This window comes from Monopterus albus, unplaced genomic scaffold, assembly GCF_001952655.1.
Source record: "Monopterus albus unplaced genomic scaffold, M_albus_1.0 scaffold98.1, whole genome shotgun sequence".
Classification (NCBI taxonomy): Eukaryota; Metazoa; Chordata; class Actinopteri; order Synbranchiformes; family Synbranchidae; genus Monopterus; species Monopterus albus.
In genome coordinates this window covers 141,426-161,195 of record NW_018127978.1, presented here as the reverse complement: position 1 = coordinate 161,195, position 19,770 = coordinate 141,426, and the positions used below count along the sequence as shown (strand labels likewise).

The 19,770-nt window shown below is 44.2% G+C and overlaps 1 protein-coding gene across 2 annotated transcripts in view; it reads right to left on the bottom strand.

Annotated features, from left to right (window-relative positions):
* The window catches only part of pik3r3b (phosphoinositide-3-kinase, regulatory subunit 3b (gamma)), a 142,119-nt gene that overhangs the window by 104,562 nt on the left and 17,787 nt on the right, over window positions 1-19,770 (bottom strand). For both annotated transcript variants that reach the window (XM_020609032.1, XM_020609033.1), the window contains 2 exons: window positions 1,697-1,771; window positions 910-987 (listed from right to left, as the gene is read on the bottom strand). In XM_020609032.1, coding sequence (XP_020464688.1) covers window positions 910-987; window positions 1,697-1,771 — 153 coding nt within the window. The remainder of the gene's footprint in view (window positions 1-909; window positions 988-1,696; window positions 1,772-19,770) is intronic.

Below are 19,770 nucleotides of genomic sequence, written 5' to 3'. Positions count from 1 at the left end.
GTGCTAAATCACACGGCAACCACAGTACCACATTCAGTATGTGTGTCAGCACATAAATGCTTGTCCATACTGACTTACTTGTAACATCAACACAAAATGAGCCTGAATATGGAGACAATGGGCTGGTCACAGGACCAAAAGCACAGGAGTAACAAACTAATGATTTGGTGCAGACATGCTGGTGAGTTAGAATAAGACCACAGTCCAGTCAGAAAGTCTATATTTCTTGGACATATCATGCCACAGAACAGAGGGCTGTTGCAATATGTGAACTAAAGCTTTGTCTCTGACCAACAGCATCGTGCTGTGGGTGATGTCAGCTTCTCTCTCTTCTCCTCTGAGTGGAGTCCAAAGCCTGATTTTGTGAGTCCCCCTCCCTCGTCCCAAAATAAAGTACAGAGTCAGAGCACTCCCTGGTGGCACCAGCCCTGAACTTCAGCAACTCAAACTTGGCCAACTTTTTTTGTCTGAGTGACTCAGGCTCCACTCAGCTTCAGCAGCCTAATAAGAGCCTAGGACCGCGTCAGCAGACGCCTGTACTGGCCTCAATACAAAGAGGAGAGCAGGAGGTGAGAGTCTGGAGCTACAGGTGGTGGTGATGAGCCACATGTTGCTTCCATGCTGCACTACTGCACTGTCAGCGCTCTTATTCTCAGAGCTTTTAGACATGAAGTATGCAACTGTGTTAGTCTTGGTATTTTGCTGCTGAATGTTCATCTCTGTACCATCATCGATTCCAAAACTTTGACTCTGAAGCATCTGAGTAGACTTAAGAGTGACAGGATGCTAAATCTTTGCACTGGACATAATTATTGATGATTGTTACAAGACGTTTTATTCTATAAGTGTGTTTTATAAATAAAAACAAGCAACAGCTAATAAGCAACCGACTGATTTCCTGGCGTGTACCTGAGTCCAGAGCGTGCCGCAGCTCTGCGGGTCCCCCGGAGGCCGAAGGAGCCCGATACAGAGACTCGCTGTTCAAACCTGCAACAAAACACAGGTAAATGAACTGAGGCAAAGTCAGCAGAAGAAGCCTGAAGATCTGAGACGTTTGGTGTGTAAATTACATTCTACACACAGTGTCACGTCTGCAGTTACAGCTCCAGGGCATCAGCTGACCCCGATAGAAACATTTAACTGTTATGGTTTATGTGGATGGAGGATGATTCTTGGTTTAATGAGCAGCTTTAATTCAGCTGAATTTTTTTCCCCCATTTTTCCAATGGTGAAATCTGACAATGGACATGAGCCTTGTGAGTCGGGACGTGGTTACCATAGCTTAGCATAAACAGGCAGGGGAGCAGCTAACCCGGCTGTGTTCAAATTCCAAATGCACCATGTAAACATATCAAAATCCCAGCAGTTAAAACTGTCTTGTTTATTTAACCTCTACACAGACAGACAGTTAGTAGTTGGTGACAGTTGTGTAGAGGTTAATAAACAAGATATGTTAATTAGCAAGCTGTAGAGGTGTTGGTGGGTTTATTTGCTGTTGGTAGTTTACTTCCAGTCTTAATGTTAAGCTAGATTAACCACATCCTGTCTCCGGCTCAGTACTTAACGCATAGACATGAGCTAGACCTCAGTCTTCTCATCTCAGTTTCAGACAAAGCAAAACACTGAACTAATCCTTTAAAATAGGAGGCTTTGTGATGAACATGCTCAGTCTGTGTTTATGCCTGTGTTTTCTCACCGTGTTTCTCGATGGCCTCGATGAGTCTCCAAACAACCACAGGAGCCGTGTCACACAAAAGCTCTGCCTCCGCACCTGCCGGACAGAGAGGGCTCATTAATCAGTATGAAAACAACGTCTCCCTTTATGAGTCTCTTTCTACGACACCCCCAAGTATTTATTTATTAATGATGTACTGTACCGCCCACCACTGACTTTTAATGTGCCTGCCTTCTTTCCTTTGCATAAACAAATGACTTTAATAATATACTGTATATGGTTAAAGACAACAGCTCTCAGTGCTTCACACACCAAACAAAACAGGCTGAGCTCATTATGTGAATGTGAGTTTTACACAGCAGGGTAAAGACCTCGTAAATGTCAGCGGTGAGTTCATGCACAGGTCAAAACTTCATATGCTGAACGCTGATGGCACGACACCGCAGCGCGCACATACGGTACACACAACACCCACACATAAACACATTAGTAAAGCTTCATTTGTGAGGACATTGACTGAAACGGCCCCTTACCTTAACCATCACAAACACATTATCAAGCCTGCACCGAACAGCTCTTTGTCCGCACTCCCACGGTCTGAAACGCAGTGCAATACGGAACTAATGCAACATTTCACCTGGAGATCTGAGCCTTGTTCAGTCAGGCTTCATCTTACACAAACCACAGCTCTCACGTTAGAGAAGTGTATAAGATCGATACGTTCCAACTGAACAAAAATGTCCAGGTTAACTTTTTGTCTGTCGAGGTTCAGGAATTTTACACCTTGTGGAAAACCTGAAAAAACAGAAGCTGGCTGATCTATACATAATGCAGTTTAATTATAATCAGATATGTGCTGCCTGACAGCAGCTACACAGCTGGACTGGAGATGAAAACGTTAAAGCCAACCATCTGCAGCGGCAGCGGCTGTCATAGCACAAACTACTGGGAATCAGTTATGTAGAAGAAACAGAATTTTGCAGTTATGGACTATCATACCAACTGCTCAGGTAATTTCCTGTATTGATATGCTGTGATGGTGGAGAAGAGGGAGGACTGAAGTCAAAAATACCACATCACTGGTCCTTTAAGTTTCTCATGAAGTCTGTACATCCTGACATCAGAGAACCACATATCTAACCAGTGGACACACACAGAGTGAGCTACACACACACATAAGGAGTTTATGAGGATTGTTTGGCAGGTTTTGTTTCAAAGTGCTGCACAGACACACAAAATAAAGGGCAGAACTAAATGACTAGCAAAGAGAGAAGAGGCTGTCATCGACAAACAGGGACTCCTCCAGAAACTGGTAGAGGAGTGCACACTTCACAGTCCTGCAAACATTCAAATACCCCATGAAAAATAAAGGCTAGAGGGGCTGGAGGAATCTGTCCGACGACGTTAAATTCATCATAGTACACACTTTCACAGCACACACTCCATCAGATCAGATGCACAGAAATGCTGTTTTAATGCATTAATTACAAAAACAAACTGCTGTCAATGATAATCAACACCGCCAACAAGTCTTTCACATTAAAAGCCTACCGGAAAAGAAGAACAATGCAATTTGAGGAAGCAAGGCACAGATCTGATTGGTTTATAAAATATCAGCTAATATTGAATATAAAAATACTGAAACCCACAGATATTACTATCACATAAAACAAAGGAAATCTTCACACTGAGGAACCTGGTGCGTGTTTGGCATTTATAGTTTAAAAAAATGACAAAAATCAGTCAGGGACAAAAAATGTACAAATACATTTTCTGTGACTAATCAACTAATAAATAGCTTGAGGATTTTTACGTGAAACATCTGTGCAAGAAGCTTTTATGTTTTATTGACAGCAGCTTGATACAGATGGAAAAACCCACCAAGTAGAAGCTGCAGGCTTTTCCTGTTCTTCCCCTCCTTTATCTTCATCACTCACTCATGTTTTCTCTGCTCGTCATCCCTTTCCTCTACAACTCCCTCTTTTTCACACTCATCCTCTTAATCGTCCGTTTTTTTGCTCATCACTTTCATGTCGTCCGTTTTTTTGCTCATCACTTTCATGTCGTCCGTTTTTTTGCTCATCACTTTCATGTCACTCTCTCTCACTCTCATCTTCCTGGCTCAGCTGCTCCCTCGCTCTTTTGTTGCGCTGCAGTTGTGTCACATCACAACATGCATCCATCTGATCAGCAGCCACGCCAAGTTAAATAACACATTCACACAAACACTCACATAAACATGCAATCCAATAACCGTATCCATTTTTTGTCAAGGAAAATGACAACACACACACGTGTGTAGGCATGTGTGTGTGTTTGCAAGTGTAGAGCTGATTGTGCTAATGACAAGCAGCAAAGGAATTTCCAGAGATAGAGGTTGTTAAATATAGAGGATTTTCATTGATGCCATTGTCAGAGAGCATCATAGGATCTATATCTTTGGTAGAAAAGGGAGGAATCAGAGAGCATCATAGGATCTATATCTTAGGTAGAAAAGGGAGGAAGAGGTGAGGGCAGAGAGGACAAGAAAAGAGAAGAACAAAAAAAAAAACAATAGAGAAGAGGACAAACAGAAGAATGGGAAGTGTGGGACATAGAGATGAGGAGATGGGAGGGCAACAGGGAGGGACAAAAACAGGAGGAGAGAGACTGGACAGGAGAAAAAAAGAGAGCAGAAGAGAGCAAAACAGAGACAAAGACAAAGACAAAGACAAGGACAAAAGAAGAGAACAAAGGAAGAGAGAGAGACTGGACAGGAGAAAAAAAGAGGGCAGAAGAGAGCAAAACAGAGAAAGACAAAGACAAGGACAAAAGAAGAGAACAAAGGAAGAGGTGAGGGAAGACAAATGAAGATGGAAGGAGCAGAACAGCAGCACAGATAAAGGGAAGACGGGAACAAAGGGAGGAGAGAGAGAAGAAGATACAGAACAATGAAGCTAAGCAGCAGCTCCTACAGAGAACGTATGGTGGAGCTGCGTGTGCGCACACACGCACAGTAACTACTGTACATACACAACAGTGAAATAGATGAAGACAGGGGGTGCACAGTGCGTGTCCCTGTTCAGTCACAGAGGTGTTCTGTCATTTAAAAATGCTTTATCGCACTCTACAGAAAACTGGCATACATACAGCGCACACTAGCATCCACTTAAACACACACATACCTCTACCCGTCCATGAACACAAAGGCACAGATACTCACACAGGGTAACACACTCACGTCTACGATCTCCCTTCAGACACCTGTGGTCTCCGACCAGCAGCTTCTGAACATGATTTAATGATCACTGTGGTGATGAAGCTCTTCTGTTCAGTTTAAAGTGATAAAGCGCACAATATATACATTCACACAAAAACCTGAACATCAAGAAAGGACGGTATGATTACAGACCGACATGCCTGTGTCATCATACAGCTCACACTTAAGTGAAATACTCTAAACATTATTAAAGCAACAATATGTTTATTCCTTATGTAAGTTGGATCTTTATCTGGAGTCTGTGCAGAGATTGTGAGTCTGCAGCAGGCAGTAGCATGTGCAGTGACAGCAGGGGGCAGCTGACTCCAGACCTGTATCCCCTCATCTGAAGGCAGCTGCAGGGGGAGGTCACACGCAGCAGTGCTGGGTCATTTCAAGAGGACATGGACTGTTCATATAGGAAAAACTGAGATCAGCTCTGATGCAAAAGATAAAGTGACTTTGACCTGTGAACCACACAGTTGGTTGCACTCATGAAACACAGGATCATCTTCAGAATCAGAATCAGCTTAAATGGCCAGAGGTGTTGGCTGGTCCACCGTATCAGCCGGTCTAGCACTGTCCAGAGAGAGAGATGGGGCGCACAGCTGAGATGACCTGCAGAACGCTGAGGTGTGGTGCTTTTATGTTATTTATCAATGTGAAGGATTGAAATGTGTACAGCAGTATGTGATCGACGTGTATTCAAGTAACAAAAATAATAATAAAACGTATATGTAGGTTCAAGTTTCTGAGGTGCAGAGAATGAACGAAGCGTCTGACATGCGACCAATGTTTGCCCTCTGACCCCGCCACCTGGTTTCTCTGAACCATTACTGCAATTGCTCTCTGACTTTAACCAAGTCGTATCAGTTGCCTAAACATAGCCAACACAGTGGCTGTTTACAGCAGGAAACAAGCGAAGGCCGATGACAGGGCAGCTGTTTGGCCACTGGGGCGGGAGGAGCAGAAACCTTCTGCGGGTTCAGACCGTGAAGCCGAACAGGGCCCAGTCAGCGACGTCACAGCAGATGGGTTGAATCCCAGGCTGCGTGAAACGATTCCAAGCCTGAAGCCACAGTGAGAAGTTTGTGACCTTTGTGACTCAGTGGGATTTAAATCACTGCCGACCATTTTCCAAACTATAAAGTATATTTTTAGATTGATGTCCCTCCCAGCTGGGGCTCGGCTCATTTCAGCCGCTGTAGAAAAGTCCGCTTGCAGAAAAGTAATCCATCACAAAGAGCAGTGTTGTCATCTTCGTATATTTGGTCAAAATTATTCATGTGTTAAAATGCAGCCGTGTGCAGAGATGGCTTTGAAAAGTTTTTTCCCAAGGACGTTTGGAAATCTGGGGGGTCTGACAGAAGGCGGCGTGTTCGTTCCAAAGGTCACGCGGTCATTTCCACAACGTTCCCTATTGGACTCTAGATCGTTAGACAGCTAACCTGACTGCAGTTGCTCTTCTCCAGGGCAATGACCTGATATGCAGTTTGTCATGGGTTCTTCAGGGCTCACAATATTTGTAAGTTCACTGGTTTTGATGAACCAATCAGAAACTATTGCCATAGCCACAAGGATCTCAGCCAGTCAGAAGACTGGGACTGGCCAAGTCTCTGGCTGGCACCTACCTATATGCGAGTTATTGCCGCCCGTCAGACAGAGGGGCGTCAGGGCCATTGCAGAAACAGCAAACGAACAAGCCAGAGCCTCCTCAGGGTGCGTCATCTCCATGTTTTTGTGTTAAATTCATTTTTACTTAGATCACATACTCACATTGCCACAAGAAGTATTTTTATTTAGCAACACACAGTGAGTTTGCATACAGTTCTGTAAACAGACGTGAAGTAAATGTGCACTAAAAACTTAAACCCACTAAGTTTAGTAGAAAGTTGAGAACATATGAAAGTTTTTGTAGCAAAGTTGAAAGTAAGTTTTTAACCCAAATCCCTTGTTAAACTCCAGAAACACTAGCAGAACAATCCTGTGATGATCAGTTTGAATTAAATATGTTTTTTATGGCAAGACATCTTTAAACCACCAAACAATAAAAGGACCCTGGTGAAGCCAGCATTCTGAAGAAGAACTGGCCACCTGAGCAGCAGAGCCACTCCTGAGACCGAGCCCATCCAAATGCTACAAAACACAGCAGGGCGTTGCATTTGTGCCCGACTAATGTGAACATATAGTCACACTCCGTCATACTGGCTGCTGCTCTGGTTCTGTCATCTACTGATATTGCAAGACAGCTTTTGCCTCAACAAGAAATATCATCATGTTCACACCCCTGGAGGCTGAACAACCAGATCTGATTTGTGGGGCTCACTTTATATCTGTGTCCCCAACAAAGAACAGCAGCATGTGAAAAGCACATAACTACAATAACCGCTGTGTGGTTGCAAGTCTCTGCCAGCCAGTCAAATTCACAGGAATGGCACCGGCGTGACATCAGTGGGACCTTGACCTTGGACCACCAAATTCTAATCAGTTCATCCTTGAGTAAAAGTGCCACATTTGAATAAATTCCCTCAGGGTGTTTCTGACATATCACATTCATTAGAATGGGCCAGATGGATGGACATCCTGAAAACATAATGCCTCCAGCCATGGCTGGCACGGAGGAGTGAAAATGTCTAATAAATAAATGATATTCCTACAGAAAAGATTAAAATCCAAATAACATAAGTGCAAAGGAAGCGTGCACACAAAACCTCCTGAGAACACATGAGCTTAGACACAGCAGAGTCCGTGCTCCACATACAAACACACAGGTAACGTCTCAGCGTCAGCTGCTGACTGAGGTGTGTATAGTCCCCGATGCAGAGCTGCCATCTATACTGCCACAGCGAAGGCAGAGAGGTAAACAGCAGCTGCTCACTCATACTAATGTACGTGACAAACCCCCACACACAGGGAGCCTCAGATCCGCAGCACTCCAGACAATCCGTGGCTCTTTATGTCGGAGCAAAGCTCATTAATGAAGGCAAAACAGAGATGCGAAAACACACACACACACACACACACATATGTAGAGTACAGACAACCACAAGCTCAGTGTGAATAACAAATTAAAGGCAGTCACTGCTGTCTGTTCTTTAAAGTGTGTGTTCTTACTCGTCTTTACTCCCTAACTAATCACCAGCAATGTCGCTGTGCAGAGAGCCAGTTTCCATTTCACTGGGTTGAAAGTTGTTCTGAAGATAAAAAGAAGTTAAAAACCCTGTGCACAGCTCTGCTAACTCACACTATATTTCAGATCTGAATGAAATTAACAGAATCAAATGAAACGGTTCACAGAAGGAGAAAAAGGCTGAATAAGCTGTTTACCATTGGCCTTAACTGGGATCCTCCTGGAGGCAGGAGAGAACAGCAGCACACAAAGAAGCCATAGAGGATGTTTGTATCATAAATACATACATATTCATGCATACAGAATGTGCCTCATATAAAAGAAAAACTGCATTAGGTGTGTGAAGTCGTGTCGGAAGCCGTTTGTAAGTACCAGCCTGCACTGTGACAGCATGATAATAAAACAAAGCAGCCAGAATCCATGTGAGCATTTCTGTGAATTCAGCTTTGTGTTACACGAGCTGTAAAGGCAGGACACGTCCACAGCAGCTGCACACAGAGCATGACACCCAGAGGTGCAGCGAAGCATAAACCCGCCAAACCTGAGTTTATTCACCTTTTCAAAGCTTCGATACATTTTCGTGACACGCAGCCTGAGAATACAGCCGAGAGCAGCAAAAGGCTGATGCAACATGCAGGTCTGTAGAGGTAATAATGTGATTCTTTATTGATCCCCGAGGGGAAGTGTTACTTCCACTTGCTCCCTGTAGTCTGAAAACATAACGTTTCCTGCAGCATCGCTCTGTTGGAGGTGACAGCAACACAGGCCCTTCTTCAGCAGCACTTCATCAGGGCCAAGAGCTGTTAACACAGGTTCATCAACACAGTGTCTCTGGTCTCTAAATGTGAACACTATGGCACATTAATGCACTAATCTGACAGATTTGCAATGATACACATACATGACTGTACATCTATCAGTAATTACCATAAGTTGTGGTTCCTTCCACAGGAGCCTGATCAAACTGGATATAGCCTGGACCTGATCAAGTCCTAACTCTGGACACGGAGACCCCTGGTCCAGATGCCTCATCTCCAGCTCTCACTGGGGGATCCTGGGATATTTGTAGACCTGATGGAATATCTGATTCTTCGACTGAGTGTTTTTCTAAGTTGGACATGTTAGGAGAGCCTCTACAGGGAGACGTTCATTCATCTTGATCACATGCTGAGCCATCTCTGACCTTGTACTCCTCACCATGTTCAGTGGCTTCTCAGCATGTTCCTAAGAAAACACGCAAACCAGTGAACTTACAAATATTGTGAGCCCTGAAGAGCCCATGACAAACTGCATATCAGGTCATTGCCCTGGAGAAGAGCAGCTGCAGTCAGGTTAGCTGTCTAACGATCTAGAGTCCAATAGGGAACGTTGTGGAAATGACCGCGTGACCTTTGGAACGAACACGCCGCCTTCTGTCAGACCCCCCAGATTTCCAAACGTCCTTGGGAAAAAACTTTTCAAAGCCATCTCTGCACACGGCTGCATTTTAACACATGAATAATTTTGACCAAATATACGAAGATGACAACACTGCTCTTTGTGATGGATTACTTTTCTGCGAGCGGACTTTTCTACAGCGGCTGAAATGAGCCGAGCCCCAGCTGGGAGGGACATCAATCTAAAAATATACTTTATAGTTTGGAAAATGGTCGGCAGTGATTTAAATCCCACTGAGTCACAAAGGTCACAAACTTCTCACTGTGGCTTCAGGCTTGGAATCGTTTCACGCAGCCTGGGATTCAACCCATCTGCTGTGACGTCGCTGACTGGGCCCTGTTCGGCTTCACGGTCTGAACCCGCAGAAGGTTTCTGCTCCTCCCGCCCCAGTGGCCAAACAGCTGCCCTGTCATCGGCCTTCGCTTGTTTCCTGCTGTAAACAGCCACTGTGTTGGCTATGTTTAGGCAACTGATACGACTTGGTTCAAGTCAGAGAGCGACCGGAGTAATGGTTCAGAGAAACCAGGTGGCGGGGTCAGAGGGCAAACATTGGTCGCATGTCAGACGCTTCGTTCATTCTCTGCACCTCAGAAACTTGAACCTACACTAACTGGTCAGCCTTGTTAGGAACTGACTTTTCATCCACGGACGTGATGTTAATGCCCACAATGCACCTGTGGCAGCAGTCGCCTGAAGGCGACACTCGGCTACAAAGTCCTGGTTGGATCTGGCTATGATACCATAGCAGAGTTCTACTGTCCACGTATGCTTATGGGATGGAAGTCAATGTGCACAGACTTTAAGCCAGAGTCTTTTCACCAACCAGGGTGGACTGACTCACAAAGTTTAGAGTGGTTTTATCAGGTTTATCATCTGTTTTCACAGCAGCTCTTGAACACAACAAGTGAATTCCACAAGCACTCAGGTTGTTTAGCATCATTTAGTATAAAATGTGCTACATGAAGCTGTCATTTTGGTTTGTTTTTGTTGTCAGAATGCACATCACCCACATAACACAGGTTCTTACTGACGCTTTCACACCAAGCATTGCAGCAGTAAACCAGCACAGGCAGGAAGCAAAACCGGGAACATGCAGGTTCAAAAAGAACCAGACTGACACTGAACATGTTTGTTGGGCTTGAAGGGCCCACTGAGAATCACTGTGTCTAACTGTGTTTGTTTACAAGGAAACTCCACAGGGTCGCTTTAAATCAGGGCGCAATAACAACACAGTTTTGACACAAATGGAAGCAGACATGGTATTTAAGTCTCTGCAATTTAATTTTGAAGGTGTTTTAAAATGAATTGAAACGGTGGCTGGAAGGAGGGAAAACACCATAGGAACAGAAAGTACAGACTAAAATATAAAGTGTTTGTTTTCTTTGTTCAACAAATGTGTTGACATATTATTTTCAAGTTTTATAATATTTTTCCTGTGTGTGTGTAGAGTACATTTGTCTTGAACTCTGTCCTTAGCTTATTCATTACTTCCTGTAGATTCTAAGGATTTATGGCATTCTGCTCCCACCTCTGTGGCTGTGCAACACCTGCCTCCTCTAGTGTGGAGTGATGCGTGTCATGTCTCTTTGCCATAAGCTGTGAACAAAGACAAACAACAGAGACAGCTGAGCTAAAACCATGTGATGAGTCATGTCAATGCTGGAGGAAGATTGTTCCCGCCACTTTTATCCAAAATAAATGATTGTTTTAGCATTTGCATAAAAAAACGAGATGATATTGAGCCAGGAGATTGTTGCCTCATGTTCATCTAAATGTGCACAAGCACAAAATCCCACAAGACCAAGTGCTGTGTGACACTTAGCAGACATTCGTTTACAGGGGGCCGTTAAGGCGTCACTGCCGATCAATCACCTGACTCACTACCAAGTCATCTCTTTTCCTCAGGTGTGGACAAGAACCTGCTCACCTCTTAAACAGTGTCATTTACACGAGTGAAAAAAAGAGATTGATCCTGCAAGTGTGAAATTCTAATGAAACAAGATCCTCCAGAGAAACTTGAACAAACACAACGAGGATAAACAGCGACACCCTAACCCATCAGAAATCCATCACCATGCATCTCCCTGCAGCAGGAGACCATTACAGCCACCACTCCACTGTTCACCTCATTTACGCTTCCTCTCTCCAACATCATCCCGTTAAAGAGCTCCAGCAGATTTCACGTGGACTGAGGCCTCCTCTGGCTGCCCAATGGGCCATTAAACTCAGTGAGATAAATGCAAAGATGTAGAGGAAGGAGAAGCTTCGTTGTCCTCCCAGTGGGGAAGCAGCACTAACGGATGAAGTTATTGACTTATATTAGATATTCATAAATGCATTCACTGAACACACATGCACGCTGGACAACCAGAACCCACTGCGAGAGCTCATATATTCTCTGTGGCTGCAAACTCCTCAGAATTTACTCAATACCATCTTCTAAATTTATTTAAATAACAGCAAATGAGCAGGGATTTTTATCCGTGTCTGAACATGCAGTGCATTAAGCCCTAAGAAAATAATAAAATATCAAGTTTGTAAAGTTAAAAATCCCTGGTCCTGCCTGATTGGCTATGTCTGTGTTATTGATCATTTATGATTTTAAATTTGCAGTATTTTCAGTTCATACTTTTTAATATAAGAACAGTATAATGTTATTTTATGAGTGAGAGCAGTAATGTTCCAGTTCTGTCCCTGGTGTATTCCTCGCTCTTTCACTACATGAGTTCACTGGTCCATCTCTCTCCCATAGAGGCTACTGAATGTAAATACTTGGTCAGTGTAGATCAGACCGAGCGCTAACCCTGAGGAGCAGAGGAGTGCCGAGCAGCCGCCCTCCAGGGTCTCTCTCTCTCTCTAGATAACTGAAACAACTGGCGCTGGAAATGGGACCAATATGTCAGCCGTTTGTGACCTGGGAGGCAGAGTCTGTTCTTTGGAGGAACCGAGCCGACCGTAACACTGACAGATGGAAACACAGCTCATATGAAGGGATGAAGCCAAACCGTAATCCAGCCTTTCTCATCTTAAAGAGGAGCTAGTGACAGCGCCCAATGCCAGACACCGTCCCGTAGCTTTAGTCTCCTTTAAATGTTGGATGATTTATCAAACAGCTAAACTGGAACATGTTCCCAAATGTCTCACGACTAACCAGCTTCCTGCTCCTTTTATTAATCCAGAGGAAAGGACCACGTCCAACAGCTTGGCAATGCTCTCACCTAAACACACACACATACTGGCACTACTGCTATGCATGTGGTGACACTGTGTTCACTTACTCATTTTCAGAAGCCAGCATGAACATTAGCTACTACATGTCAAATTTAATATTAACATCAGGGCTTTTCATGACTGGATGACAATCAGAATCACAATGCTTTATCGTCACTGCACCAAAATTTGCTGTGCACACCTAAAACACAATGTTATCATACACCCACATCTACACACACTATACAATACATGGATACACACATGCACACACTTTTATCCACATTACAATAAATAGTACCATAATAAAATAATAACAGCATCATGTCACAGCATTTATTCCCTGGAAGCTCCACAGCCAGATTTTCTGGCCTGTTTGTTCGGCTGCACAAAAAGAGGCCAGAGGAGCAGGAGAGCGCTCCCTCTCTCATCCTCCTCCCTCTGCACACCTTTCAGCTCGATGATTAATGAAACTTGAAACTCATTTATCATTCCTGAAGTCACTTTCCTTAAGACCCGATGTTAATGCTGACCCAGTGGAAAAGACATCAGAGTGGAAGAGATGAAAAAAGGCAGAGGGAGAAACAGCTCGCAGCATAACCTTGATGTGTCTGTCCCTATCCTGCGTCGATGAGTGTGTGCATGTGTTGGTCTTAACATGGTGATGTCAGACTATTAAAACTATTAGTGCTGATCTTCCTGTCATGGAGTTCGCTCAGCCCTGCAGCTTTTGATTTACTTCGCAGTATCGAATGCTCGCGGCTCTTTTGCCTTGTGTTCTCAATGCAGTTGTATGTGTGTGTGTGTGTGTGTGTGTGTGTGTGTGTGTGTGTGTGTGTGTTACCCTTATTGACACACGTACTGTACCTTCTGCTGAGCACACACAGGTCTACCACAGTGGCTTAGCAGGTTTTTCCCCCACTGACCCCAGATCACAAAGACGTGACATTACAGTTGGTCCTCTGGGAAACCACGCTGCCATGTTTGAGAGTTTAGCAGTGAACGTCACTCTCCGCTTTAAGTCTTTGATAATCAATCTGTGCTCAATATGTTTTACCATACATCAGTATTGTAATATTTATCTTTGTAATCCACAATATGAGCAAGTTTCACATCTGTTCGTTGATTTTCATACTATAAAGGAGATTAATGGAAGCTAATGGCTGCCCTGAACAACACAACAAGGTGAAGAGCCTAAATTAAATATCACGAGCTCACCAAAGTCAGAAGTCATCCTCTGGGGACTGTGAATCACTGATCGCAATTTTAAGGCATCAAACTAAGCATGGTTATGAAAAGCGTCAGTACCACCAGTGTTATAGTTGAGTCACTAAACCTCAAGTCCGAGTCGAGTCCCCGTTATCCAAGTCAGAGTCACCAAGGTCCATACTGAAGCCAACTGACAGCTCTCACCATTTTATATTCTAAACTTTCTGACAGGGTACTGCATCACCATACTGTCCATGTCCAAGTCATAAGTGCTCAAGTCTAACTTGAATCACTGGTGTCAGACTTGAGTCCGAGTACTCCAACAATGACCAACCACCACAACAGAAACGATGTTAAAGTCCTGTAACCTAACATCTTATTTAACAGTCGGCAGGACAATGCAAAGGACCGCTAGCCATTAGTTACATGTTGTTGAAGCATTGCTCTCTGAAGTGTGCATGTTATTACTGAAGTGCCTCCCTCCCCTGCTCCATGATGGCATGATGACAGAGTGGGAGATCCTGGTAATGGAGTAAAAAAAGAGAAGAAGAAGAAGTGACACCGTGACACTGTCCCTCTGCCTATTTCCTTTCTGCGCCCCCATCAGTAACCAGAGGGCCTCACTGTCCTTCACCCTCCACACCTGCCTGCCTCAACATGGGTGTGTTTCTCATGTTATTAACCTCCTGTCAGCAGGAGGTACGGGGCTCCATCCATTAACCCTGAGCACCTCTGGGCCCCAGGACTCCTCAGTGCACACACACACACACACACACTGCTCTGCAGGAAGTACTGTGGTACATATGCTGCTACGATGGAGGGCATCTCCACATTACTGTCCACTTGATCGTAACACACATATGTACATGTACACATACCTTAATTATGTAAAGTATACAGGACAGTCTGATGCACTGTATCTCTTAGATAACATAGAAATACTTGTATTTATGAAAATACGGTCAGCACAGAACGTTTTCAGACCCTTTCAAGTTTGCCACATTTCGTTATATTTCAGACTCACCTTAATATGGATTGAATTCATTTTTTCCTCATCAATCTACACTCAATACTCCACCATTATAAAGAGAAAACAGGTTTTTTGCATTTTGAAAATGTATCAAAAATAAAAAACTGATTTACTTCAGTATTCAGACCCTTCACTTGGTTAAAACATCGATGGCCTCAGGTCTTCTTGAGAATGAAGCTACAAACTCGGCACCTTTCTTTTGGAAATTTCTTCCATTCTTCTTGGCAGAACCATTCCAGGTCAACCACATTAAATATCCCCACATGACCATGATGTTTCCTCAATGACATGACATTGTTCAAAACAAGATGGTTCACACTTTATCTTTTGTGTGACTGTTACAAGCCCTGTGACATTCAGCATGAATGCAGGAGAACTGCACACTGAAGTGTCCTTGTGTAGGAGTGAGAAAGAGCTTGAGGTGCAGTGACAAAACAGGGAGAGAGAAACAGCATGACGACGTGGTATAGAGAAGAGAATAAGGCAACAGAGAGTGGAGCGGCAGACACCCACAATGTATGAGGACAAATGTAGCTGAGTGAGGCCAGTAACATTACATTCACAATGAATACTTGGCTTTTGATAATATGGCCATATTTTGTGGACAATTAGAGAAGCCCTGCCAGAGCCGCAAGCACTCAGTTTTCACTACAGGATTCACATCTGCAAATCTCCAGAGTCAGCTCAGCCCAGTCGGATAGCTACTGACCAGCCAGCAAAGACTTTGTGTTTTAACACTATGTTCTGCACAAGGCATAAACACAAAAAGAGGAAGAACTGACAGGCAGAAGTTGCTCAATAACAAAGGTCCAATTCTGTAAAGGTCTGTGTTTCCAGCAGCTCAAACTGTTCTGGTGCTTGTACCGGGAAACCATCTGGCAAAAACAACCAACTGTGAAAATTCAGAACCGCATAAATGGCGACAGGCACGGATGAGGTGAAAGCGGTTCTGGGCTCTAAGTGGACACAAGCAGCATCTCTTAAACTGGCAGATCTTAGGCCAAGTCCAGTTGTTTTTAAATGTTTGTCAACATTTCAGTTTGGAAACAAGGCGGATGTGAACACTCAAATGGAACCAGAGCAAATGTGCTAGAAAACAAAAACCACAAACTGCAGTAAATGTTCAGAGGAACACACTCCCAAACCTTGGGAGCATTTGAGCGTGTGTGTGTGTGTGTGTGTGTGTGTGTGTGTGCGCACGCGCGCAAACTGGACTAATAACTCCGTAAGCTTGCGTGTGTGAGTGCACACACGCGGCAGTAAGGTCCTGCTAGTGTTACCAGAGGCACAGCTCGGACTTCAAATATTTATTGGGATCAATGTGTGCGACAAAGGCAGGCGAGTCATCCAGAGGCCAGCAGCATGAAAAATGGATGAAGTTGCAGAGAACAGGGACCGTCTATTCTGAGACCACGATAAAGAGGCCAGGAGGAGGTGGAGGAAGACAAGGGCAGTCGGCTCTTGTGTGTGTGTGTCGGCTGATGCCGTCAACTCCTGTGAAAACCATTTGGGAGTTTCAGACCTTTCACAGTCAGAGAACAATGCTGCAAATTGAGGTTGAAGTGTTTGTGGTGGCAAAATGTCAGGAGGGTCAGTGTATTTTCTCAGAGACAATTTCTTCCATCCATCTTTCCGAAAAGATGAAAAATGTTTGACGGCTTTGTGTTCATATTCCAAGATAAATGACCGTTGTTCTGCTGAATTGCTGCAGAAACGTGTCATCGCTTTAACCAAGACACAGCGAAAATCTGCAATATGCTAGCTGGACTACTTGAAACTGTGACACTGTAGCGCCTTATCGAGCTGTGCTCATGTGTGCACGCTTGACCTCAGCTTCAATCCCAGCTGACATCGCCAGTATGTCACAGGGACACAGAGACATACTCACTCTCAGTCCTATGGGCATTTTAGAATCACCAATGCATGTTACTGCTGCAGTTAGTCGAGCTGGAGCTAGTTTTAAATATTGTATATTTTATTTGGCAGAGTTCATTTAGTTGTATTTGACATTAGTTTACCTTCCACTTAAACAGGTTATGCAGTAAAAGTCTGCAAGTCAAGTCATGTCTGTACAGCAGACGGCACCCTCTGTCCTTCGACCCTCGGATCAGAAAACAGTCACCTACCAAGACACCAGTAGGCCACTGTAGGAAACCAGCAGCAGAACACCAGTAAGCTGAAACCGGTGAGCTCACTGTAGAGCACACTAGCAGGACGGCTAGACTGAACAATGAGACGTCAGAACAAACGAGCTGCTGCATTCAGTGGGTTGACACGTGCTCTCAGTCTTTTTGCTGGAATTTTTGTGCAAAGATAATTCTGGTTTGTTGCAACTTTAAATTTCTTTTTATTTCTGCCTCTGTCATTTCAGTCAGTATGACATCAGTGTACAGCAGCAGACACAAAGAATAAACCGTATGCCCTAAATATGATATGGTTTAAGATGGGAAACAATATGCCACCCCCCTTTTTTCTGTCTCTGCTGCTGTAGGTGTCCGTCAACCAGCCTGTTAAATATTCCAAACAGCTGCCTTTATTACCAGCTCAAATGAACACCGATAACACTAATTGCACCCAGCGAACACAAATGCATTAGCACCATTTAGCTCCAGCTCTGCCTCCACCAGCACCACATCCCCCTCACCCACCCACACACTGTGGTGCCGCAGTATAATACCATCATCTGACATTACGCTCATCTCTGGAGATGCTTCAACTTTCAGCTCTAAGCTGTCATCCAGTAACTGCTGTCATTCGGCGTTTACTCGTTAGCAATGTATTTATATCCATGTAGGATGAGGAGCTCACGGGGTGCGTTATGACAGCAGGTGAGTCATTTGTTCCCAGAGCATGTTTATCCCAAGGCCCGGCACAGAGTTAACAATGTTGGTTTGTGGGATGGTGACTGCCCTAAAAACTAAAGTCAGGTCACGCTCCTCACAATAAACTAGCATGTCGACCTGCAGCGCGACGCCTGTGGTGTTCTACAGAGTCCACCAGGAGTGATACAGTAGAACTAAGACAAATGGTGCAATCCGTGTGTAAATAACCTATATACACCCAATTAATGAACATCAAAACAAATAATTAGATTTTTAAAACACTGTGGAATGTTCCATTAACTGTACTTTTCTCAGCTAATTTATAATCTTTATTTTTATTTAAAAATTAAATATCACTTGATCTGTTTCTATATTATCAAACCAGAGCAGGTTACTGAGCTTCTAAAGCCCTGTTCTTCTAAACATCTGTGACGATACTCACTCCAAACCTTCGCACTGCCTTGAAAACAGATGGTTCACCCCCCCCCACACACACAGCCATCACAATGAGGAGCCTGTGTGTCAGCATCTCCCAGCAGCCTGAAGCTTCATGCAAGAGGAGCAACAGACCAAAAGCGAGTTCACTCAATGACTGACAGTCGTGAGGTTGCACACATCTGACTCTGGCCTTCTGGTTAGAAGAGCAACGGCCATTGGAGGACTTTAGGAGGGAGTTCCTCTGCGGTGCAGCCAGGCTGTTCACTGAGTGGGGGCCACAGAAACCAACGACAGCACCGCTTCACATTAAAATAGGAGTCAGGCCAAAGGGTTAATGTTGTCACCTGTCGCGGGGCCCAGCAGATTTATGACAGCATGTCTCGACACCCACAGTGGGTCAAATCATCGTTTAGCAGGAGTCCTGGGTGAAAGCTCACATAGCGTCTGGCACATTAAACTGTGTAATGATAAATAAAAAAATGTCTTAGAGCATATTTCAACTGAAAAGTAACATACAGTAGCTTTAATGGCATCTACTCACCTCCTCCCCGACACACACACACACACACACCTGCAGAAGAACCCATCAGCTGCATAGGCAGTGTGGGAGTGTGGGATTGTGGCATGGGTCAATGTTGCTGCATCAGCAGCTTTTCTAAGTGGAGCTTCCAGTCATCAATCTGATCACTGAACCGATTAAAGCAGTGGGCGCTGAATCCAGGAGACTGGACACTGAGGACAATAACATGTTAACTCTGCTGTGTGTGTTGTGTCCATGCTACACACTGTTCCCACTCAAAAAAAATACGTTTTCTACAACAAATCTGACAAACACGGCAGAGTGACAGTTAGGTTGGTCTCTGGTGATCAGACTCCAGAGAAAATGCTTCCAGAAGTTAAACCTGAAGCCTGGTTTTAATTGGCCAGATTCAGTTAACTCAGAGAACAGTATTTCTGTTTCAGCAACTGACGGTGCTCTGTGGTGTTTCTGTCCTGAAGGAGGAGCTGCCAGTAGTTTCTCACTGTCCCCCTGACCCACAGCCAGACATGCTGCAGGGTGCCAGTAAGAGGAAGAACAACACTGCTGGCTGGTAAATGTGTAAACAAAGCAGGCTTCACAGTCTTCAAATAAGCTTTTATTAGGAAGAAGGAATATTTAAGATATTTATCAAAACTCAAGGCCACAAATAAAAGAAAATAAGTTGTCTGCATTGCATCTTACTCCACACTTTCACATACACACTGTCAGTTGTCTCCAGACCCTAATATGTTGTTTCCACTCAGGTTTGTGCATTGGGCTCGACACATTTCTCCAGCATTTAACATGACCTATTTGGTATCTTTGCTAACTTTAACTTAAAAAAGGACCCCCCACCCCCGGAGCAAGGTAACAGCATGATTCTTCCGTTTCTCTTTGCATGTTTTAATAACCCTCGTTCGTACGCCTCTGAAAATGAGCCGTTCTGATTCCAACAAAAGAAAGTGAGAGGCGGATAAACCCTCTGGGTACCAGGTTCCCCATCTCCAAATTTCTAGATTTAAAGTACAATGCTTTCTCCCCCACAGGCTTAACACTCAGCA